Source organism: Oculina patagonica, chromosome 6, assembly GCF_052425735.1.
Source record: "Oculina patagonica isolate OP01 chromosome 6, crgOcupat, whole genome shotgun sequence".
Classification (NCBI taxonomy): domain Eukaryota; kingdom Metazoa; phylum Cnidaria; class Anthozoa; order Scleractinia; family Oculinidae; genus Oculina; species Oculina patagonica.
In genome coordinates, this window is record NC_135763.1 from 12,046,443 (window position 1) to 12,071,837 (window position 25,395).

The 25,395-nt window shown below is 41.3% G+C and overlaps 2 protein-coding genes across 3 annotated transcripts in view; one reads left to right on the plus strand and one right to left on the minus strand.

Annotated features, from left to right (window-relative positions):
• The window catches only part of LOC144656294 (DNA polymerase theta-like), a 26,018-nt gene extending 1,031 nt beyond the window's left edge, over positions 1-24,987 (minus strand). The window contains exons 1-12 of the mRNA XM_078516526.1: positions 24,757-24,987; positions 22,343-22,782; positions 20,734-20,930; positions 19,829-19,977; positions 18,811-19,099; positions 17,379-17,996; positions 8,267-8,482; positions 7,286-7,545; positions 7,008-7,163; positions 2,229-5,060; positions 1,674-1,821; positions 1,211-1,444 (exon numbers count right to left, since the gene is read on the minus strand). Coding sequence (XP_078372652.1) covers positions 1,211-1,444; positions 1,674-1,821; positions 2,229-5,060; positions 7,008-7,163; positions 7,286-7,545; positions 8,267-8,482; positions 17,379-17,996; positions 18,811-19,099; positions 19,829-19,977; positions 20,734-20,930; positions 22,343-22,782; positions 24,757-24,885 — 5,668 coding nt within the window. The 5' untranslated portion in view covers positions 24,886-24,987. The remainder of the gene's footprint in view (positions 1-1,210; positions 1,445-1,673; positions 1,822-2,228; positions 5,061-7,007; positions 7,164-7,285; positions 7,546-8,266; positions 8,483-17,378; positions 17,997-18,810; positions 19,100-19,828; positions 19,978-20,733; positions 20,931-22,342; positions 22,783-24,756) is intronic.
• LOC144658885 (uncharacterized) overlaps positions 1-25,395 on the plus strand; it is a 58,548-nt gene that overhangs the window by 9,609 nt on the left and 23,544 nt on the right. The window lies entirely within an intron of this gene.

Below are 25,395 nucleotides of genomic sequence, written 5' to 3' on the forward strand. Positions count from 1 at the left end.
TCAGATAAAAGGGAATTCGAAAAACACGATAATCCGCTAACTGCTTCACAAGTTGTTGTTTTCTCTGGTGGCTGTTTTTTCAACTTTGTAATTGGAAAATAAACAAAGAAAATTCGAACAATTTGCTCTAGCCAATGATATTTTTCAACCACGGAGCAAAACCAAAACCAATCGTGACCAGTCTTACACGAGTTTTCCCGAGCTTGACACGGGTTTCATGTTTTCTCGCGCTTGGCACCGGTTGTGTTTTCCCGCGCTTGGTACCGGTTGCATGTTTTCCCGCGCTTGGTACCGGTTGTGTTTTCCCGTGCTTAGTACCGGAGCACGTTTTTTTTCTTTGAACTCTGATTGTTAAAAATTGCATTTTTGCGCTTGTGGTGATTAAAAAGCCGCTGCATAGAAGGCTGCATAGGCGTACGAGGCGGGGGGGGGGGGGGGGGGGCGAGGGGGGCTGCAGCCCCCCCAGTGCCAAAATGTTTCGGGCAAAATGCTTGGAATTCGGGCAATAAGCCTAGAAAAAAAAATAGAAAATAAGCCGAAAAGTTTGTTTAACATTACTTTTAAAACAAATGACATCAACAGGAAAAGCACTGGAAATATACCGAACTTTGTGGTTCAAAACTCCAAATTTCTCATTCATCTGCTTTCGTTTCTTCTCGCAAATTGCTATAATCATGTTCGATTTTTCTTGCAAATTCTGCGTTAGCCCTCAGTTTGATTCAATCAGCGTTTCCATAGCTTGAGCGTTTGCGCACGGTGGATTTAGTGCAAGACCTTGAAACAAAGCTGTTTTAAATGTAATGAAGCTAATGCTTTCGACTCAGATGTTTAGTTCTCAGGGCTAGCTTAAAACTTTCAACGAAATGTTTTAAAACCCATTCATCCCTAATGTTTTACACGCTTTTCTATTACTTTAAAATGGAGAGGGGGGAAAACAATGAAAATTGGCTCCCCAAAATTAATTCAATTTTTGCTGAACTAAAATGAATAAAAAAAAAAACATTCCGAAAAAGGATTCAATGTATTGACACCTTTGGACGACGCCACGAAATTAATTGAAGAACTCAAAGCAAGCAGGCGAAGTTTGTACACAACTATTTCAATGCACGTTTTATTTTATTTTTTATATGCCACTTTTTTCGGCTTTCAACCCATGCTATTTTTTCGGGCAAAAAGGTCTCCGCCCCCCCAGGACCGAAGGTGCCCGTACGCCTATGAGCCGCTGCATCAGTTAACGTTCGAAAACGTTCATGTAAGTTGAAGAAAACAAAAACATAGAGAACCTTTGAAAATGCTGACATCAGATCCTCCGCCTCCAGTAATGGCCTCAGCTTTTTCATCAACGAAAGAACAAGAACAGACTCGACACAGGCCCTTACTCTACCGCTCTGCTGACATTGGTATGCTAGGGCCAGACCTCCTGTACCCAGGCCACCACCGCTACCTGAAGGCAAAGGATTATCTTTATAAGCTCTTAGGTATTTACCAGTTTCGAAATAATGCTGCTAGTACAAGAAAAAAGCCGTTTCTATTCCTCAACATGCCAATGAATCTGTTCTCTAATAAACAAAATAAAACTAAAAAGAACTTTTTTCTTTGGCCCAAGTTGTTCGCCTCGCCATGACGACAAGGACAAATAAAGGTAAGTAAGTGAAAGTAAAAAAGTAACAAACCTTCTAATAGAGGCGCTTCCTCAGGTAGGTGCTGTCCTACAAGCTGGTGAAGGTTCTTTTCTTTAGCCCCGGGATCTAACAGCCAACTCGCCACCTTGGGGTCCTCCGCAGGTCCGCCGAGAGAAATCCCAGTACATCGAGCAAAGGTCTAAAGCAAAAAGATGCAATAAAAGCAATAACTACAACAAGAAACGCAATAGTCCATATCTGTTAGTGACACAAAAATTAAGAAACCCTTCCATGGTACACACAAGATCGACAATGTAAAAACGTCAGTTTTGAAATACGTAAGAAAGCAAAAGTGGTGAAAAGGAAAAATGGTCTCGTCCCTAGTTTTCGAGCGGCCATTTTTCTTTCGCGGTTGTCTTTTTTAAATCAGTAAGTTTTTCTCGCCATATAAAATGCGACGAAAGAAGCGCGAATCAACGATTCAAAACAATCATCGCAAGACATTCCGTCCTTGCTCTTTGAAAATTGTGCGACTGACGCGAATTGCGTTTGCAACGCGCGTGGACTGCGTGATTTAGCTAGCTACATTTGACAAAGTTTTCTTACCTTGAAGTGTTCCTTGACATCAAAACAAACCATGAGTCGGCCTCGTTCTGTCAAAGACTGGACAACACTCTTCAGAGCATTAACACGACGAGCAATCGTCAGATTACTATCAACCGCTGACTCCGCCTGACTGTCGTCCGGTTGACTGGGTGCCGACTGAGCAAGCTCCTTGAGTGACACGTAATAGGCGTCTTTACCGCCCCAGCTCACCGCGACTCCAACCACCACCAGGTCCTCGCCTTCCACCTTAAGGCCCCTCGAGGTCCCTTTAGAAGCTGGCGCATTACTGAATCGTCCTCCAATTCTAGGGACATCATCAAGGAAGCGCTCACAAGCTACAGCTAACGAAAAGCGAGTTTGACTACGCCATTCTTTGAGGAACATTGCAAAAACTTGCTCGTTTCCTGCGACGTCGATGATCACAAGTCCTTCATCCGGGGTATTGGAATACGGCGACCGTCGCGGAGAAGCACGTTTTCTTGTTGACAACGGAGTGGCTGAAAGTTTTGTTCTAAAATCATCCTGGGAAGGTCTTTTGTCTCTCGGGGGTGTGGAGGGGACAATGTCTGAGTCTGGCATTTCATTTCCGTCAATTTCATCGTCATGTGTCACCGCGTTGCGTGACATTTTCTTGGCAGGCGATCTCTCATCCTTGGTTTTGGGTGAATTCGTAGATTTAGGGTTTTTAATTTTGGTAAAATCTGACTCACTGTGAGGTACCCCAGGCAGGCTTTTCTTGTTTGCATCGACTTCTTTCTCTATTTGCTCAACAACGGCCAGCATAGACAGATCAGAGTCTATGCAACCATCGCTGGACGACAGACGAAGTGAAAATGAATTTGGTGCGCTAACAGAGGCTAAGTCATCTGCTATGGAGCATTTCGGCGACTGGAGAACAGGAGATGCGAATGACGACAAAATCTCCAAGCTCTGTTCCGCGTGAAATTCTCCTGTGCCGGGAAGGCGTGGCTGAGTGTCAAATTCGCCGATGATATCCTGACTTTCAAGCGCAGCCAAACTTCTTGGTGTTACAGCAGAGACAATGTTCGCTTTATGGCATAAAGCTTCGCGCTCCTTTCCAGGCGGTTCGTTAGTCGCGTTTACGGCACGCCCAGGCGCCGTTGACTTATCAACCCCTTCTTCAGTTATGACGTCACACTCCATGAGACAGGTGTCACTCAAACTATACGCAGCCAGTGCCTGAGAATCAAGCAGTTCATTATTATCTCCATGAGACGCATCATCGGGTTTTTCCTTCGCAGCGGGTTCCTCCCCTTCGAATGGCTCAGAGTACAACTCCACAGAAACCGACTGCGCTTCGTTGCCAACTTTAGAATCAGTTGAAACCTCCATGACAGCGGAGGAGTTTCTTGACTCTTCCGGCACTTCCGGTAGAATAGCTTCCGGAACGATAACTTCCTGTACGATCACTTCCGGCATGTTTACTGCTGCTGTTTCCTTTTTCTGTAATTTCTCTTGCGGCTCCGGCATTTCTGGTATTGGCGAACGACGTTTGTTCCTTGAGCGAGGAAAACCTGCAGCTCCGCTTCCTAAAGGAGTAACGGAGGACACAGTACTCGAGGCAGGCCTGGAATGCTTGAAGTCAGAAGATTGGGCTGGTTCTGATGTAGAGGGGCAGACATTATCTTTCAAGACAGATGTGATGCTGGCCGCTTTCTCGACAACTGCTTGGCCTTTTTCGCGGTAAGTTAACACTCTTGAATCTACGTGCAGTGAAGAAGGCTTCAAGAAATCAGTGCCCGTATCTATGGTTACTTTGCTACCTCGTGAGCTTGGTCCAGCAGTCTCTTGACAGTGATCGCTGTGTCTGGCCGTTCCGCTTTCCTTTACTTCCCCATTCGCGTGTACATGTAGCTTGCGCTTGTCACTAGACGCATCAGCGGTTGACTTTGTAACGTGTTTACCGATGACTGCTCCCGTTCTGCCCACAGTTTTAGAGTCAGCGGCACTCTGCAAAGCTTCGGCTAGTTGCACTTCCACAGACTTGGAACTACCTTCTGCCGCTCTGAAGGTATTTGAATTACCTTCATTACCTTGTCTGACAGTATTTTCATCACTCTCTGGCGGTTTCCACTGAATTCCTAGCTGTGCCACATCAGCTTGTAACAGTTGTTTAGCTTCGGCAACGATAAGCTTTGCGGCCGCTCCTTCAGTAAGCCCTCTTCTCCCTGCGACCCAGATCACACGCGCCTCGCTACGTTCACGTACCTCGGTCTCAGTCTCTTGGCCTCGCTTGCGCCCGCTGACGAATGGCGCAGCGTTGTGCAATATATTCTCAATTTCAGACGGAGGCGCCGCTGCAACCGAAGCGATGGTGTGGTAGCCAGCGTTGTACAACATACGCGCGCGCGCAGCATTCAAGAGAGAAATTCGCACCAGGTCACAAAGATCTCGCTCGACACCAAAAGATAAACGGCTCTGAAACTGCGACAGAAGTAGCTCTATGTTGGTCCAGCCGAGCTTTCCACAGAACACCGTCACCATTCCAGCGAACGTTGCAGACGACCCTTGCAGCGATTGCAACATTCCGCGGTTTGCGCCGTACCGTCTTGCAACAATATTGAGCGGTACTTCATGTACGAGGTCTTGAAGTGCTAACGCCGCGTAGAATCTGCGGTGCACGCCAAGTGACTGGCGCTGCTGCTCGGTACGCGTCAGAACACGGCCTCGCACGGCTCTGGCAAGGAAACCTTCTTCTACTCCCACCATATCCGCCACTCGGCGCATGTTTGCAGGCAGGCGCTCATAGATGCGCAAGTACTGGTACCAATCTATGTTGGGCCACTGATCTTGTATGTAGATTGGAGTCACCTGTCATGAAAGGATATTGACAAATTATTGCCACCAATATTGAATCAATATTGAAAGCTACGTTTAATTGGTCTATTCTGCAGAAAACTCGAGAAACCGCGAGACCCCACTGAGAAACATTTAGAAATACAGTGAAGTGAGAAATAATCCATTCATCTGCACCGTATACAAATTGTACGTGCTTCTAGCCCTCAACAACTGAGCTTTAAAAGAACACTGTCACGGAGATTTTAATGCTCTTCGGTAAAAAGTACTGAAATTGGCAAATAGGTCTTCTCGTACGTGAAATGCACCTAGTGCAGATATAAAGTAAATTGTGGTTTAAGGAAAAGGGAGTGTTTTTCCCGTCCACAAGGACAAAACTTGAAAAAATCAGCCTGACTTTTTCAAGTTGAGATCTAAATTTCCTGATGGCATCACAATAATATCACTTGTTTAGGCTGCATTTATTATGTATGCTACAGGGGGGGACAGAGGATTTTTTTTTTCAGCGGCTCATTTTTTTATATCCCCCCCAAGGTCCATACAAATTTTCATAATCCCCCCAAGCAATCAGCCGAAAAATGAATACCCCCCCCCCCTCCTCCCTCTCAAGAAATATCAAAATAAATATCTGTATAATAGTACACTACATATGTTTGAAATTTTTAAGATACATGTTTAATAAGAACATCGAGAGAGCTTGGACTGTTTATGTCATACCTATGCCAGCCAGTCTAATTAGCGCGAATTAGGTATAGATAGCTTGCCAGCTCGTGTACGAGTACTACCAGGAGTATTGACAGGAACCTGCATTTCACTGTCACTCTCGTTGACAAAAGCAAAAACCTCATTATCATCATCACTCTCACTATCACACTCATCCACGGATTCATCTCCGCAGTTGCCATCCTCTTCACCCTCGTTTTCCGGCCGTTCAGCATCACTCTTCTCAAGTGCGACATGTGCCATTATTCTCCTTATCTTATCATTTTTCTGAGGTTGCATTAAATGGTTCCATTTTAGATGTTTTACTTTCTATACTGTATCGAAACATTACATCTACAGGCCAGGCACACTACTTAAAAAAACTTCAAAATAGGTACTATAGTCTCTCAGAACACCGTATTTATTCCATTAAGCGCCCTGGGCGCTTAATAAATTTTTGGACCTTGAGAGTGGGGGCTCATTCGAGGTGGGCGCTTATGCGAGGCTGGGCGCTTATTAAATTTTCACTATTTTTCAGTAAATAGTAAGTTTATTTTGCAACGAAACAACAAATAACAACAAAACTTGAAGATGTACCAAAGCAGAATTATAAGTGTTCGCTGAACGTTCCTGTAAAATACTAAGAAAACACGGTCTTTGGGAAACTCTTTTAAGTTAGTAGTACTTTGTCAATTTCAATCTCATTGGGTACATACCACCTACCTTTTTTTAGGGGGGAGGGGGTGGGCGCTTATTCGAGGCTGGGCGCTTATTAACTTTTTCTGCCTTCAGGGTGGGCGCTTATTCGAGGTTGGGCGCTTAATCGAATAAATACGGTAATAGAGGTACCCTTGTTGCCTACAATCCTTGAAAGAAGCTGCTGTACTTATCATTTCTTTTTTCACTTTTTAAAACTTTTACAAAAGCTAGACAGAATCTTACAAAAAATAAGCATCCCCCCAGGAGATATTTAAACAATTTTCATATCCCCCCTTTTTTTGCTCTAAAAATTTGAGAACCCCCCCTAAAATCCTCTGCCCCCCCCCCCTGTAGGATACATAATGAATGCAGCCTTATCGCTTCAGTACACTTGCATAGTGATTTTTTAGAAAATTGAAACACTACTCGTAGTTTCCATATGTCTTTAGGCTCTTGCGTTTTTGAATTGAAACTGGTGCCAGTGCTTTTAAAGCCACAACTAGTCATTCGCGAGTCCTGTTTATATTATACTAAGAATAAGAATTCTTTTTTTTCATTTACCTGGTATATGATGTGTAGCTCGCTTTCGAGCACAAAGCACTTGCGTGCTTTCTGCACCTCAGCAAATACAACAAGAGCTTCATCAGGGGAGAGAGCGGACGATAATGTGGCCACACCCAGTTGAGTTGGGACGTACCTCTGTTCATCTGCTTGTACCTGAGATAAAAACGCAAAAGTGCAATAAACCAATCGGAGACGGCAGTTAAAAAAAGGAACATATGCAAAAGCGCGGAAAAAGTCGAACTCGATCTTGGAGCTTGATTCATCTAAAAACTTACCTCCTCCGCCTCGCCATTATTTTCTTTGTTTTCATTTGTCTTCTTATCATCGCACTTCTGTAAACGAACAAATTCGTTTTCCACCAGGAACTTCACAGTTTTCTTGATAACGGCATCTGTATCGTTTGCGTCTTGTTGCGCAGGGACTGAAGCGAAGAACGTACAAGCCGCGTAACGTTCAACATCCTGGGGTCTGGTGACCACTCCGCTGGCGATGACTTCGAGAAGCGCGCGCTTTATTCCACCATTTTCCTCCTTACCTGAGATTAAGGACACAAAAAAAAAGCGTACATGAAGAACACCTGAGACAACTAAGGGATTAAAACCTTTAGTAAAATGGCCAGCAATCCAAGGCGGCATCGGCGAGATAAAACAAAATATAAAAACAATTAGGCCCTGCTTTGGCTCATACGAAAATATGGAATGTATAGAAATTACAGCAATTTCCAGACAGTTGTTGCAAAACTCAAAGGCCGTGATATGCAGCGATTTGAGCTAGCGTAGCTAAATATAGCGCTGCGTTGCTAATGACAACAAACAGACCATTCGTTGTAAAGGTGATGTCATATTTGATGTCACAGTTCCAGCTGGAAGTAGTATTGGTTTAGTTATTTGGGGGTTCGAGTAACTTGATAAATAAAATCCTTATCAGAAACCTTTAATTAAACCCTTCATAGATATCCTGACCTTTTCTTGTAACATGTACCTACACCCCCAAGAATGCAAATGCCGAGAATTTACCAGCTGTTAGTGAAGAGATATCACGGAGTACTGATGTTTGTGGGTAACGGACGAGAACAAAAAGTGCTGTTCTCTTTTTAGCGCATTCTATACTCTTCGTGGAAAAAAAACTTTCCAACTTATTGATGGGTGTGCCAAAACAAAAACATCAACTTTTGGTTGTTGTCCATGGTTCAAAGACGTCCTAACCTAAGCTCCCTATTGACGCTGTTAAAACAAGTTTAAATACAGTGCTCATACCTAGCAGACAACTTTCCACAGCCTTTAGTCGAGAATTCAATAGCGAAGCCGCTTTCTGTCGTTCAGCGGGTTTACAGATCAACACGCTCTCGCCCAGGGCATCGACTCCTTTGCGGCCTGCGCGGCCAGCCATCTGTTTGTAGATCAAAGTATCTACCAGCTTGCCATGAAACATTGGAGTGCGGATAATAACACGACGAGCGGGAAGGTTAACGCCTAAAAATAATAGCAGGGTGAGTTTGGACAAACAATTGTCTGTAACCCTTTACCTCCTACTGTTTAATAGATCTCATTTGAATGGCCGCCACAAAACCAAATGTGAGAACCATTTTGCACGGCATAAAAAAACAGTACACATGTCACCGCAAACTCAAAAGGCAGAACCAAAGTACACATAAAAGTACTGCTCGATAGCTTTCATTTGAATGGTTATACACTAGGGTTTCATCCAGACTTTAAGTGAGCGTCCGTGTAAGAACCGACCACTCGATTTTCGGCCCAGAACAGAATTCCTTCAAATTTTCTGTGCAAGACAATTGATCCATATGATAAACAAAAAAAATAGCAATATTTTGGCTTGTAGTGTTATTTGTCAATATTTTTGGCGATGATTGCTGAGAACGGTCAAAAACCGAAAAAATCATCCTGTTTCGAGTCAAATTTAGGCGTCGCGCTCAACGCGCTGAAAAATTACTCTTTAACTCAAATAAAATGAAACTTGTATATCATTTTATTTTATGTCTTGTCTATTAGTTCATGTTAAAATATTTGAAATCGGACTTAACAAAAATTAATTATGATTTTTTTTAAACACCCCATAAAGAGCCATCGCAAAAATCACGCAAACATACTGTTGGTTAGAGAAGTTTTTCTCAAAAGTTTAACGCGATCTAGAGCCCTGGACACTATCCACGATTAGTACTAGGGTTGGTGTACTAGAAACAAGAAAAAAAATTTTGGGCACTAAGCTTTTCGAATTTTAGGAGTTCTATCAACAAAGCCTATTTTTAACGGTCGTAACGCGCGTCACGCAATTTCTTACTATTGTGTTTCCTATCTTTCCCACATAAAACAGTTGTCCGAGGGAGCAAATATTTTCGAAACTAGCTTTCTGCTCGGAATAAGGCATGGACAATCCTACATTTATCAAATATCGCCCCAAAAATAAGAATTAAGAAGGTTTTAAAAATCATAGCGGCTCCGGTGTGAGTCTTTAGTTTCACCGGAAAGCTTCGAAAAAGACGTTTCCGTGATTTGGATATCATAAGGAATGAACTATGAAAAAACCCTTCGCGCATTTTGACAACGAGATTTTTAACAACGAGAAGTTTTATTCATAGTATAAAGTGCCTTAAAAAATTATGTACGGCGAATTTACATCGACTTATACTACGGCGAAAATCTTTGCAGGGAATGTAGATTTCAATCGGCTAACACGCTGGAATGTAAATGTTATTTTTAGGATGTCAAGTACATTAATATTTTGCCCTCCCTTTATACTTCATTTCTTAAATTGTTACGTTGGCAAAGCAAAACGACTTCTATAATTGGTTTCGACTTTTGAAAATAGCCCATATGCCGTCATCAAATAATTCTCAGTCTTCGCTGAATTCAATTTATGCAAATTTGTAGAAGGTTTACACGTCGCGGCGTATCAAAACAAAGTTGATGTCAATTCTGGTAAAATTGACCCCCCAAAAAAGAAAAAAAGAATTGGATGTCTAGTTTCTTTCTCTCTGCTTCCACTTTTATTAAAAGATACTGTAAGGCTTACATCGATGGCGAATCGAAAAAGAAGAGAAGTAAGGGACCTGTCAATGCAATCGAAACATTACTCAAGCGTTGTTGTAACAACTGGCGAAGCTGAAATCTATAACAGTCAACTGTGCAGCGATTTCTACCCAGCCGATTTCGTTGAAACTTGCTCAAATGAATTTTTGGATAATTTTAACTTATTGACAGTAATAAAAAAGCTATCTTTGCGTTTAGAAAAATAGTATTACAGTCGAAGCTCTCATAAGCGGACACCCTCGGGACGCGAAAAAAGTGTCCGCAACTGGAGCTGGCCGCTTACGAGAATGGTTCTTGTAAGCGGCCACTAGAGGTGTAAGGGGATAGATGGTTGCTTACGGGAGCTTGTGTTTCAAAATGTAACCGGACGTGAATGACGACAAAACAAACACTGAAATATGGTTCTGTAATTACAGTAAAATCATTGTGACGAACGGCGATGTGAAGTTGATTGATTAATACAAGATACAGAGGTTTTTTATATGATTCTCTTTGCGGTGTCCGCGTAATCTCGGAAAGTGTCCGCGGCCGCTTACGGGAATGTCCGCTTACGAGAATGTAAAAATACAGAGTTTGTATGGGAGTAAAAACGGGGTTTCTAATAAGGTGGCCGTAATAATAAAAATAGAGTAATTTAAATATGCTGATATTTCCTGTTCATTTATTTCGTTTATTTTATAGTTCTAGTTTGTCATTACGACTACCGAAAAATAAGAAAAATCGGTTTAACTTTCCATGCCCAAAATTCGATTTTTAAAATAGCACCTTCGCTCCTGGAAATACCCGCGGGCACCCTTAATAGACTCCAATTTGGGGAGGGTCACAATTTTTGGTTCCAGTGTGGGGGAGGGTCATAATTTGTTAGCCCACTTTTTCCACAATTTCGTGGGCCCTCCACCCCTGATAAATAATGACCGGTCCCTAAAGTGGATAGTATAACTAATTTAACTCAGCAACAAAAAAAGAACGACTCTAATCCTTTCCTACATTAACAGTAATACAGGGCTTTAAACTATTTTTATTTTCTCGGTTCACAGAAAACTATTATTAAACGTTTGAACAACAGCCAAACGCATCCGCGAATTGAATAGATAGCATTTGAACGTTTTTTCCTATTGGCGACAGTCACATTCTTCAAAAAATGAGAACAAGTTCACTACTAGATTTTTTTCCGATCTCGTGAACCAAAGGGAATCTTAAAATATCTTAATATCTCCTTAAGCATAACTACACTGAAACTGTCAAGACTCTCGTCTCGTGCCAGGTCACACAGGCAGTAAGAATCATAGCAGATTGGATGCCTGGGACTGAGTTCAGCGGCGACGCTCTCTAGCACTTCACGCCTTTCTTCCCCTTCCTCCTCTGCGTACACATCCTCCATCTGTAACTCTTGGTTCCCCTGCTTTCTTCGTGTGGCCGCTAGTCTCGAAAAAAAAAACCCTGTACTTGACTTTTCGTGAGCCAGTCTTACCTGTCAAATATCCGCAAACCATTTGGTCTTCTTGCTGTTCTCATGTCTGCAGCCACTTTTCCGGGATCTGCCTTGTTGCCGGTTCTCTCTCCAAGGTCGAATTACATCGTTAGGTATTGTTTAACATCATCAGGAAATCGCACACCTTGATTTCGCACCTTGTGTAGAGCCCAGCCAAGCTGTAAGTCACTGCAAAAACTAGGAGCTTGATATTCAAATTCGTCTCCTCGCTCATCGCAATGTGCTACCGGTGCACTGCTTCTTTCCTCGTTGTTGTCAACATTAAGGAATTTCTCGGCCCAGTCTCTTCTGAGTTTGTCATACACCGTTTCGGACCCTCCGCGCATTTGGCGGTGCTCGCCAACATCAAGATGATTCTCAAGCTCACTAACTTTTTTGAAGACCATTTGACACCCAGGCTCAGGGCAAGAGAAAAGACCGCTGGTTTCCTCACCATCAGTTGATGTGGCGTTATGGATTCGTGCTTCCTTGACTGGAAAAAAGTCGACATCTATAACAAGATCTGTAGGACCCTGAGGCTTGGCGATGATGTCTTGGTAGGGAATGAGCCTCCCTTGCCCTACATTATAAGCTCTCCAGATCCTAATGCCATTTGATTCAAATTGAAAGTTATGATACCTGCTAAAATGATCTGTCATTTTTACTTCAAGTGTCTTTTGAGACTCATTCACAGAGCAAACACTGGCAGTTGTGCCTCGGACAGGACGTTCGGAAAGCGCTGTACGCATGTCCTTTGCAGAAAGAACATCGTGTCCCTCGTTGCAATAGCGTCGGATAGCTGACTTCATCGGGCAAAGGATCCTATCACAGACATCTTTCCCGTATTGTGGCTCGGAAAAGTCGTACCGTGTGACGGTGATACCAACTCGGTTCCCAGCATCTCTTACGGCCGCCACGAGAAAGTTGTTGTAGTAACAGCCTGCTTCGTCACTTCTAAAGTTCACCTGAGTTATGTGAGGATGTTCCTTCTTTAAGGCCTCCAGTGTGTTCTCGATGATCGAACAGACTGCATACCAATTCTGCTGGCAGGAATCAAGGATGTGAGCATATGATTACCAGTGCTGACATTCTTGGTTATGACGGTGGATATATGCCAGCTGAGCCCTCGTTTTCCGAACCATTCGGACTGCTTCTCACAATATTTCAGTTGAAGAAATTTCATGGCCCAGTCCATTATAACAATGGCGGACGTCGCGTCGGCTGTTTTCAGTAAATCTTGCTTCGCCTCTTCCTGGTTTATTGAGCGGACAATGTGCGCTTTCCATAGAAAGATATCTGACTTTGCGCGGTCAAAGTCGTACAGTAAATCTTCTCGTTGTTCTGAATTAACTGGCGTCCAGGATGGACCTTCGATCTCAAGTCGTAGTTCCTGAAGTACTTTCTTTAGCCCTTGGCAGTCATCGCAAGTGGATAAGTGCTGATGTGAACAGGACTTTTGAAATTCGGGTTCTACCGGATCACTAAGTGCAAAATTCCTGCAGTGGTCGGGTTCGAGTCCTGGCCGGGTTCAATATGTCGTGTTCTTTGGGCAAGACTGGGGGTAACCCTGCGATGGGAATACTCCTAGTCGCTTTATGCTACGGAAACGTGATGGGCCCCTAGGCTCGTATACATGCTTTACCTTTTTACCGAATGGTAATGAGGTGTAGTGATGATTCGCGAACTTGAAGTGACGTGTTTCCGTCACTCCATTCTGATATTAAACCGCAATTAATTCATGCATTAACGTGCTGACAGAAAGGTTGTTTAAAACGCCATTCAGCACATGTCAATCAAAAACAAATTATCCTATAACCTCATTCCGCAGGGTCTCTCTCTTTCAGGGAACAAGGTTGAATTTTTACAAAACAAATCGAAAGAGGATCAATTACACTTATCCTCTGGTGATAAAAGAGAATAGAATTCGCTCTACGAAGCCGTAGAGCATACTCTATCAATGACCCATTCACCTAAGAAAACATTCAAACGCAAATGAAGTGAGATTGTGACATAACTGATAGCAGCTATAAGCTACATGCAGTTACCGCGTCTTTATTATAAACACAACATTCATGCTGCACGATTTTGTTTCGCGTCACATTATCTTCGTGTCACGTCATCCGTTTTTCATCTTTTTGAGTCGTGCAGAAACGCGCATCTTTCTCAAGTTTTATTCGCTGCTCAAAATAACGCTATACGTGCTGACAGAAAAGTAAACATATCCACAAAACAAATTTACCTAATGCTAAATGGATCAAAGGTTACACTTCTGTGATGAAATAGAATTCGCGCTACGAAGCCTGAGAGCACGAACCATCAATGACACAATTCCCATGGAAAAATAAAACATTCAAAGGCACATTATTGAACGCTTATTTGAAGAAAAAAACTATCAATGACCCATTCACGCAAGAAAACATTGAAAGGCAAATTAAGTGAAATTGTGACGTTACTGATAGCAGCTGTGAGTTACACGTAGTTACGGTTAAAAAATTATTACGCTCGCCATGTGACGTGTTGTAGTTAACACCACATCCACAGCTTGAATCCACAGCACGTTTCTGTTTCGCGTGACGTCACCTCGTGTCACGTCATCTGTTTTTCATCTTTTTGAGTCGAGCAGAAACACGAAGTGCTCGGGCGTATCTTTCTCTCGAATTTTATCCGCTGCTCAAAAATAACGCTATACGTGCTGACAGAAAAGTATAGATATTCACAAAACAAATTTACTTAACGCTAAAAAGGATCAAAGGTAATACACTAACCGGTAAATATTTTTGTGGTGAAAACTGAATAGCGCTACGAAACCTGAGAGCACGAACCATCAATGACGCAACTCATGTGGAAAAATAAAACATTCAAACGCAAATAAAATGAGATTGAATTACTTTATTGGACACTTATTTAGAAAAAAATGCGAAGGTCGGCACTTCATCGAATTACCAAATTACCATGAGGTTGCTCGAAGAGCCTTTGATTATATACTTAAACTTGCAAAATTCTGCTCATTAATATACCTAAACCATACAAATGGGCAGAACCTCCACGTATAGTAATCCCCCCCTCCCCCACAATCGCCTTCAACCAACCCTGACCCCTGTGTTCGCAGCAAACTTGAAAGAGTAATTTATTTAGTCACGGTTAAAAACATCAGGTGTTGCAAGCTATGTCACTAAGAATAAATTATTTAAGTCGCATTCAAATTACTTTATAATAACATTTTATCCTGTGTTTGAGCCGGTCTCAGGTAAGCTAACAGAACGCGTCCAGAGAACAGTTGTCACCATGCAACAATAGTAATGACCTAGCATTTCATATTTACGGAAGTGAAATCTGTTTCAGCCTAGGGCTTAACAATGTAAACAATTTTTAGCGATTAAGAACAATCTTTAACGATAAAACTTACGGGAACCAACGGGTGCAGCTTCTCCAAAGAGGTTTTTAATTTCCCTGGCCAGCTTGAAATTTATAACATGAGTTCCTGTTACCGCCGATTTCTTTCTATGATGTCTTGGATACTGGCAGGTCTTCGCAGCTTGCCAGTACTTTCCTAAGGTAAAACGATGGGCTGGACAAACCATCATATTCTTAATCTGTTCTTCAGTGAGTTCTAAAAGACCTGCTCTTGCCAGTATTAGATCCCTTTCACATGAATTTTCTCTTGACAGGTGGTGATTTGCTAGATGCAAACTGATATCGCCGTCACAATCATTTAGGGCTATACAATCTGTATGTCCACGACTACTTTCGCACTTACCACCTAAAATTGCCGAGAAGGAACAAAATCCTGCCATTTCACAGAACGAAACAACACGAAACGCAAAGAGCAAAACTATTCCTGCCGTAATGTAAGCACGCACGACATCAATTGTCACAAATTTGCATAAGTTAAATTTAGCACAAGGGCAGTGCAAAAAAAAGTGAAGAAAATAAATATTAAAGGAAAAGTTTGTAGCCTATTCACAAAATTGAAAAACAAATGATATAAAGTAAAACAAGAAATAGTTTTTGCAGCAAGCATTTGTCACACGGGTTGAAATTAACCTACTAAAAATAACTTTCATTGACATTCCCGCGTGCATCAAAGCCGACTGAAACAGACATTTTCTGAGAAATTCGCTTTGGCCTATTTTCATTTGTGTTGCATTTTCTCTGGGCGTACACTTTAATAATACAATGATAATAATTTCTAGCTGTTAAATGTGTTTAATATGTTAAATTATTAAGGGTTTCTTTCGTAGTTCTTTCCCTATTTATGATTACCGAATCACGGAAACCGCTTTTCGAAGCTTTTTGCACAGTTAAAGACGGAACTAAAGACAACTCATACCGGAGCCGCTCATGATTTAACCTTCTTAATTCTTATTTTTGGGGCGATATTTGATAAATTTAGGATTGTCCATGCCTTTTTCCGAGCAGAAAGCTAGTTTCAAAAATATTTGCTCCCTCGGACAACTGTTTTATGTGGGAAAGATAGGAAACACAATAGTAAGAAATTGCGTGACGCGCGTTACGACCGTTAAAAATAGGCCTTGTTGATAAAACTCCTAAAATTCAAAAAGCTTAGTGCCCAAAACTTTTTTTCTTGTTTCTAATACACCAACCCTAGTACTAATCGTGGATAGTGTCCAGGGCTCTAGATCGCGTTAAACTTTTGAGAAAAACCTCTCTAACCAACAGTATGTTTGCGTGATTTTTGCGATGGCTCTTTATGGGGTGTTTAAAAAAAATCATAATTAATTTTTGTTAAGTCCGATTTCAAATATTTTAACATGAACTAATAGACAAGACATAAAATAAAATGATATACAAGTTTCATTTTATTTGAGTTAAAGAGTAATTTTTCAGCGCGTTGAGCGCGACGCCTAAATTTGACTCGAAACAGGATGATTTTTTCGGTTTTTGACCGTTCTCAGCAATCATCGCCAAAAATATTGACAAATAACACTACAAGCCAAAATATTGCTATTTTTGTTTATCATATGGATCAATTGTCTTGCACAGAAAATTTGAAGGAATTCTGTTCTGGGCCGAAAATCGAGTGGTCGGTTCTTACACGGACTCTCACTTAAAAATGTTAGAACCACATTGTGTCGCATATTAAACAGTACAACATGAAAGGTATGTTCAAAAGCTTCCATATGAACGGTCGCGCCCTAGGATTTCATCCAGACTTTATAAAAGTAAGGCTGGATTTCCACTGACGCGTAAATTTTTACGTGCGTGAAAAAAATTAGAGACAATGTATGAACGACTTGCGTAAACGTTTACGCAAGTCGTTCACACATTGTCTCTAATGGTGGATTTCCACTGACGCGTAAATTTTTACGTGCGTGAAAAAAATTAGAGACAATGTATGAACGGCCTGCGTAAACGTGTACGCAAGCCGTTCATACATTGTCTCTAATTCTTTTATGCACGTAAAAAATTACGCGTCAGTGGAAATCCACCATAATGGTGGATTTCCACTGACGCGTAAATTTTTACGTGCGTGAAAAAAAATAGAGACAATGTATGAACGGCCTGCGTAAACGCGTACGCAAGCCGTTCATACATTGTCTCTAATTTTTTTACGCACGTAAAAAAATACGCGTCAGTGGACATCCACCTTAAGTTTTTTCACGCACGTTAACGCGCGTAAAAATGTACGCGTCAGTGAAAATCCACCATAAGAAACACCTTGTAAAGGATAATAAACAGCACCACATGAAAGTAATATTCAATAGCTTTCATTTAAATGGTCGGACATTAGAGTTTAATTGCGGGAATACGAAAATCTAAACATTTCTATCCAGAGAAACACATGCGCGTCCCGACAAGCGCTAAAAAAAACTTTCGAAATGTACGCACCTGAAGACAGTGTAGACGTTGCCACGAGTACGCGAATGGACCCCTGTCTAAAGGCCCCTTCAATAATGTCCCTCTCATCAAAGGTGAGCCCTGCGTGATGAAATGCCACTCCATGCGGAACCATGCGTGACAGCACTGAGTCCAGCCCTACTTGTGTACGTTTTAACTGCTCTATGACCTCCTTCAGTGCGGCGTAATCAAAAGTGATTAGTTCTGAAGCTTTCACAAACCCAGCGCCCCGAGCACTGTTGCTGTTCCCGTCTTGAAGTGCTAAGCTTCCTATTTCCGCAAAGTGCTTGGCGATGGTCTCAGCTAGTTTTTCGCACCAGTTTTTTGTCGGGCAGAAGACTAAGACCGAGTGTCCGTCGACGATGGTTTCCTTACACAGCGGTATCACGTGATCTTCGTCCCCGCTGACAGTCCCACCGCTGATTTCGCTAATCCTCTCCATGTTAGCGTCATAAAGTGTAGAGCCTACTTTGATCATTTCCGTCAGTGGTACAGGCCTGTGGTCCGTGAAGTACAAGTCAGCGGATAGCCACTTGGCGAGCATGTCGAGGTTGGGTAAGGTCGCACTCATACCGACTATCTGTATTGCGGGAGATGTTTCTTCGCTTGCTGTAAGAATGAAGAACAACGAATGTGTCTCATTGTGATTCAAAACATTAAACAGTGTAATGGAAAAGAGAAGCGCAAAATAAAGTACGAATATGCTGAAGAATTAACATAGCTGAACTAACAAAAAACAACAAATTCAAGCCTGGGATGAGAGGCGGCTGTATTCGCAGGCTAAACGAATTCTGGTTAGATGGTTTTAAATGGCAGTAATTGGAGATTTTATCTGGCGAAAAAAAAATGAAAAAAATAACTTTATGTAAGTAGTGTCGGTGGATTTAGCACTGCTGAGCCAATTGCGGACAATAAATAAACCAACAAATATTGAAGAAGAACAAAAAAATTTAAATTTTAAACATCACCGTGAAGTTGTCGTGAAAACGTAATGCCCGCGTACCGTAGCTACGCTTAAATGTAAAATATAAATGCTATGATTTATTTACCCACATAACACGCAAGAACCATCAAGAATTCGTTGGGATTTGGAGTGTTGATCGGAGAAAAGGGGAACCCAGAGAAAACCCTCGAAGCAAGAACCAAAAACAAACTCAACCCACATATGACGGCCGTGTTTGGTATTTGAACCCAAGCCACATTGCCAAAGGCAACACTACTGGTGCTTATTTCAGCTTCCCAAGGGCCTGTCTTAGCAGAGGATATTGGGAAAGCGTGATAACTCAAGGTGTAGGGCTTTTGAGACTGAGAGAAAAGACCAATAGTTTTTGAACGCATGAAAACTTCTGTACATACCGGTGATACCCGTAAAGAGGATATAACGAATCTTGGTTATAACTATCGCGAGAATAGTTACAATTACCTTCATTTCCACGTCCTACGTTTTGTCCGTTACAGCCAGCAATGTATCGTATTTTGGTCAAAAACAGTTCAAGTAAATATCCTCTGTGTGAATCACCAATCATGTGCATTTCATCCACCACTACAATTCCAAGAGAAGACATCGCTTTATTCTCCTCCAGCAGACGATTCAGCAGACTGTTGGCTTTCTCTATCGTACACACTACAATGTCTACAGAAACAAAGCCCCCGGGTGGGGCGTGGCTACCCATGTACCCCTCAACTCGCACCCCTGCCTCTTGGTATAGTCGCTGGAAGAAAAAAGGAAAAAAAAAAAAAGAAATCGGTCGACGGTGAAAATGAATTACATGTAAGCCGATTAGGGATGTAGTTAAGAAAACACAGCCGGCTCATCAACAAGCCCAGCTGGCTTTTCTGGACTTGGCAGCTCTAAAAGTTTACCTAAGTCTAAAACCTAGTAAAAAAAAAGTTGATAAAGAGAATATAACATGTATTAGTGTGATGGTTTCAGCTAGTGGAAGATACGTGTACATAGACTAGTCTCAGATGGAGGCGTATTATGTTATGTCTCTCCACTAACTATCATGCTTCTGTCGGCGAATAATCAATTTATCTGGACACTACTTAACTAGTAACAAAGAGCGGAAGGATAGCGTGCAGTGAGGATTAATTGATTGTTTGCGCACAGTCTGGATTGATGCTGGAAGAATTTTAGAATGAGTAATTCTACTCTGGAGTGAGGAACAAGCGCTGTTTGTGGAAAATCTTTTACTAGACAGACACGAACACGCAAAACGTTTAATTTCTTATTTTTCTATAAAAAAAAACATAGCGAAAACACTCTGAAAGTCATGCATCACATTGACGTCAAAACAATACGGCATATACATAAATTTGTTTTGGAACTTCTCTGACTAAAATCCTAGTCTCAGTAAATCTTCCAAAAATCTGTCCTCCATTTGACTCATTCTTACACGTATGCATAGTTATGCAAATTCTTTTCAGCAAATATTACGTACCTGGAGATAAAACATTTTTTCACGCGCCACGCTGATAAAAGGAAGAATAAAGAGCGCTTTCCTCTTTGTTTCCAGCACTCGTTTTAGCATCAACAACTCTGCAACCATTGTCTTCCCTGCACTTGTTGGGGCTGAGTATACCAAGTTACCTACAAATAAAACATCATGCATTAAACTATAAGATAGTCGATGCTATAAATAGTAATCGGAATGAGTGTAGTACGATTCTGGAGAAATCGGGCGAGTGATTTCTTTTAATTACAAGCACGATAACAATTTTTTTCACACTCCGATTGTGCGACACGAGAACCAGTTACTCAGAGTAAATCATATCAAAAACAAATCGCGAGGTTAACAAGTCTTTAAGAACCTCTTTTGGGTTCAAGAAAAGTCAGTAGTGTATTAAATTAGTTTACAAACAGTAGCCAGGGAAACAGCAACAAAGAAGCCAATAAAGTGCACAAAATTGGCGTAGGTGTCCCATTAAAGGTATTCCATTACAAACTTAAACAGTTGATAAGTTAATTGGACATCATTTACTGGTGATCACGCACCAATACGCGTGACAAATAAATGTATGTGTAGGCGTGCCAAGATCCAATCAGAATCGAGAATTTTGTTATCTACAGGGCTGTGCTCTAAGGGTGCCCGGGTGCCTCAGGCGACTAACTTTTGTCTTTGAGCGACCAGATAATTTTATTTCTTTCATATAAGCTTTACCCTGGGCACCCTGGATCTCATAGTTTGGAACCTTTGGGCTCCTTGTAATTTTTTTTAGAGCACAGCATTGAGATCTAATTCTTCTCAAAGCTAAGTGATTCTCAACTTTGGTTTCATTGGTAAAACTATTTAAAAAAGTAAAAAAAAAATAATAAAAATGATAAACAAAAGTGACACGCGCTTACCCCCAGTAAGCACCTTTCCTGTGCGGAGACAGTCAGCTTGCCACTCAAACATATGAGTTATTCCAAGTTCATTGTACCTCCTCAGCACCTCAGGGGGAAGGCCCCAAGAAGAAAGCTCCAAGGGGTTCCCAGAGCTACTCACATCAGGTTCCAGGACACTCCTGCTGTGAGATTCCGAGAGCCTACTTGAGAAATGACTGAAAATGAAATAAGCAAGATGAAAAAGGAAAGATATTGGAAGCAGTGGAAAACACTCAAAAACAAACTATTGCCAATTGGGGATCACACAAGTAAGGAACTTCGATCCTGCCAAAACAGTCTGTCATCACTCATTAACCTTTTTCCTTCTTGAGAGACAACTGAGATTTATTAGAAAATATCCACATGTTGCTCTACAGAAATCCATGTGGTGTCTTAAATGGATGTCCTAGTTGTGTGTTGCCTTTAGGAGGTGCAGGCACTAATGGTTAGCATGCTGAACTCCTGTTTGAGTAGTCTGGGTTCAAGCCCTAGCTTTGGCCACCCTGTTGTGTTCTTGGGCAAGGCTTTTTACTCTTACAGTGCCTCTCTACATCAAGGTGTATAATTGGGTACAAGTTAATTTATAGAAGTAATGCTGGAGATTAACCTTGCAATGGCGCAGCATCCCATCTGGGAATACTTCTAGTTGCTTAGAATACTCCTAGTTGCTTATTGCTATGTAAACCCGAATAAGTTCCCACAAGATGGTTGACACTGGCCCAATGCAGACTTTTAGAAATGTGTTTACAATTGCTCCAGGCTGCCTACTCTCACAAAAGCTAAATTTTATTATAAGCACCTTCAATCAATCTGAGACATATAATCCCAAAACAAAAATACCAGTACTACAACTATCAAAAATTACATGTATATGTTGTGGTTTAATTTTTTCGTTGGTTTATTTTTTTTCAAACTAGTTCGATTTTTAGTTCCCTTTGTTTTAGATTATGATAATGAATATGAGACAAATATAAAAGATAAAAAAACAAACTAGTTTGAAAAAAAATTAAACCAAAGATAAATTTAAACCACAACATATATAAGGTGGTCAGTACACTGAAGTGAAAAGTCCTGGGATGTTTACATGGGGACGGCTTGCCGAGACAGACACTGACCAGGGACCAAAATTGTAAAGTTTACACAAGCTTCTAGCACATTAGATGCTACGGTGGATAAATGATTTAAATTAGTATAAGACAAGTTGCAGGGACAAAGTTCCATGACAAGAGTTTTGTATTACTAATTACTGACCCTCCTAAAATCCTATTATTCTCTCTCTGCAATATATTGATGATTGAAGCCATGAACCAAAACATCAGTGTGGAAGCAACTGAAATTGTCAATGCAATTACAGAGAGAGAAAAATAGGGTTTTAGGAGGGTTAATAGTTATAATAGATAGTTACTTTGGCTCACAGCATTATTAGGTATATTGGGTATATGCTGTGAGCCTCAGTAATGATCTATTAAATATTGATACCGGCAGTCACACAAGTAAGTTGTTATCCATGTGTCATGCTCCTGCAACTTGTTCCCAGGTGGATACAAATCTTTACTCTTATCTGACATATTAACAATGTTCTAGCTACCTTTTGTTTTCACGGCCAGGGGCATTTTCAAAGCTTCTTCTAGCTTGAGACCTGTCAGTACTATTTTCAAACTGTTGAAAAGTGCCAGTGACGGGTGAAAACACAGGAGAGTGAGTGGAAGAGAACAGGGCCACTTGCTCCGAGTCCTCGATTGGTGTAGAGATGCGCTCTCTAGCTCGACCAAACTTGTTTACTACGGATTCACTTCGCCTTGTGCTGCTGGATGGCGTAATAAATGCTTGCGCAGCCAACTTAGGTGTAACGTTTTCTTTTAAGGCACCATTGGAAGATCTAAGAGGGGATTGTGGTACATTGTCACAGAGGAGGTGTTGCTCATCCATTTTATCGACTTCTGATAAAGCAGCAGCATCAAACTCAAAGCCAAATGAGAAGTTGAAAGAAGCACTCGGTGATGGAGCATTGGCAATGCATTGGTCGGGCTAAAAATAATTAAAAGAAGTTAATTATCTAAGAAGGAGGGTTTAAATCTCACAATTAGTCATGTTACTGACTTGCATTTATTACAGTACTTATACCAAGTACATAAGTTCAAACCCTATCCAGGTCAATGTCTTTTTCAGTACAGAATTTACTTTTTGTTTGCAGTTATACTTGGTTCTGATGGTAATTGAATTATAAACATCCCTCAGTCATTTGTTTATTAATTATAAACACTCTCTGCCTATTTGTAATCCTATGGGCTTAATTTAAAATTCAGCTCTTGCAAAAAACTTTCCCAAATTTTACTGTAAATCCCAAAATGTGAAAGGCGATAAGACTGTTTACAGCCCCCTGTTTTTCGTATTTTTTCGATCAATGAGCAAGGGGAAAGAACGGTGAGAGAACTGTACGCCAACGCAAAACGGGAGGTGGGAGGGGGTGGGTCCCGGCCCCTTCCCCACTTCGCACTCACGCTTGCTTTGCTCACCGATTCTCTCGCTTTTTTGCGTTGAAAAATAGTGAGGCTGAGGACAGTCTTAAAGTTGATTTATAATTTTTCATTTCCTTTTGATGCATGTATGTTAAAGAGTTTTTTTACAATAACTGAGAAAATTGTCCCATGCTCATTGGTCAAGAGCTTTGGTCAATAAAAGTATAGAACATCAAAATGACGTAGCCTGCAATGCAAAGTAAGGCAACCTCAGAAAACTCAAGAACTTGTCGCAACTTTTCCAATAAACCAATACTGATGAGTTTAGAAATGTCAAATTGGGAAATTTGGGGCATAAATTGACGCACTTATGAGCTATCCCGCCTGCCACAATTTCACACAGATTTTCACTCTAATTCACTGGCGCAGGACGAAGAGAAATTATTTTCCAGAGTGCCGCTCCCCCCCCTCTTATTCTAGGTTCTTGATGATCGGGTCCCCACTGGAACCACCACTGGAGATGGGGCCGTAAAATGTTCAAAAATTTGAAATAAAACCACTTGCCTACAGCTCATGGTTCCACTTGAATTTTGAAAATTTTATGACTTAATTTCTGTGTTCTCTAAGAGTGCAGACCATGGAAAAATGTGGTTGATTTGTTAACTGCTTTTTTTATTGACCACTGTGAAGATTGTTTTCTTCATGTTGTTCATATTAATTCTGTACATGTGGTATTGGCCCGATTTATACTAGAGACGGATGATCCGTCTGGATGAACTTGCATTTTAATTAGGTGAGCATTTTTTAGGTCGTCCGATAATTCATCTGTGTATAAATACGGGCAAAAAGACGGATCATCCGTCCAGACGAACTATCTGAACTTTCCAGATAGTTCGTCTGGACGGATGATCCGTCTGTTTGCCCGTATTTATACACAGACGAATTATCGGACGAACTAAAAAATGCTCACCTAATTAAAATGCAAGTTCGTCCAGACGGATCATCCGTCTCTAGTATAAATCGGGCCAATCCCTGTCTATACTTCACCGAGTTACAAATAAATTTCGCAAAATATTTGGGAGGAAAAATCTCATCCAAATATTGCCTAAATTGCAGTGCCTTCCAGTGAAATATTTCATTCAAAACTTGCTTTACAACTGAATAAAATAATTTATACATACATGCGTAAAAGCTTTTAAAATGCCTTTTACAAAAGTATATCGGGTGAACCTCAATGAAGCCTTTATGAAGGCACAAGGGATAAGCAAATCGTTATCGTTAATTCAAGCCAACACTTCATTATCAAGCTACATGTACATACTAACTATTCTGTTTGCAGGATCTCTTTCGATCTTTCCTTTACCCGATGTAAGAAAGTCTAGAAAGACCATGTCTGCATCACATGCATCAGATCAAATATGGCGACCGTTCAAAGTCTGTTTACCTTAGCTAATTTTACTCACCTGGATTGAAATATATTTGACCTTTCGTATTAACTGATAAGATAACGAACTGTTTAATTTAAACCTATAACTTATCTCACCTTGTTGTTGCTTTGATTATCCTTATCATTTTTGAGTTCACGAACGTTCGTGACCCGCCTTTGTTTGAGGGCATGTTGGTTTCGGTCCGACGGTCTCTTTTGCTTCCAAGTTTGCGAGAGACGCCTCATTTTGTCTACTACAAATAAAGGTATCAATAAATCTATCTTTTATCCGAAGATGCGACATCGAGCTATAACCACGACGGGAAAAGAAAGAAACTATATATTTTTGCTCGCTTTGAGTTGGAGGACGCCATGTTTATACTTTTGAACACGCCGCCTCGCTAAACAGCGAGGGCCTGGTAACCAATATAAAGAAACTCTCTAGACCGGGGCGACTGGGGCCAAGTGATTTCCATTCTCGTCCCCATCGCCCTTTCGTTTCTCTTAGCCGGCTGGGCCTTGACACGAGGAAACAAAGGGCTGTGGGGACACAGGATTTCCAGTCCTAGATTCTAGGACTTCCGGTCTTCATGTATGCAGTCACGACGTTTCAAAAGAATGTATGAGAGAGTCGTTACGTTTTCGCCTTCCGTTTAGAATTAATTCAAAAATCCTATGTCCCCAGAGCCCTCCGTTTTCTCATGCCAAGCCGGCTAAGAGAAACGAAAGGGCTATGGGGACGAGAATGAGTGATTT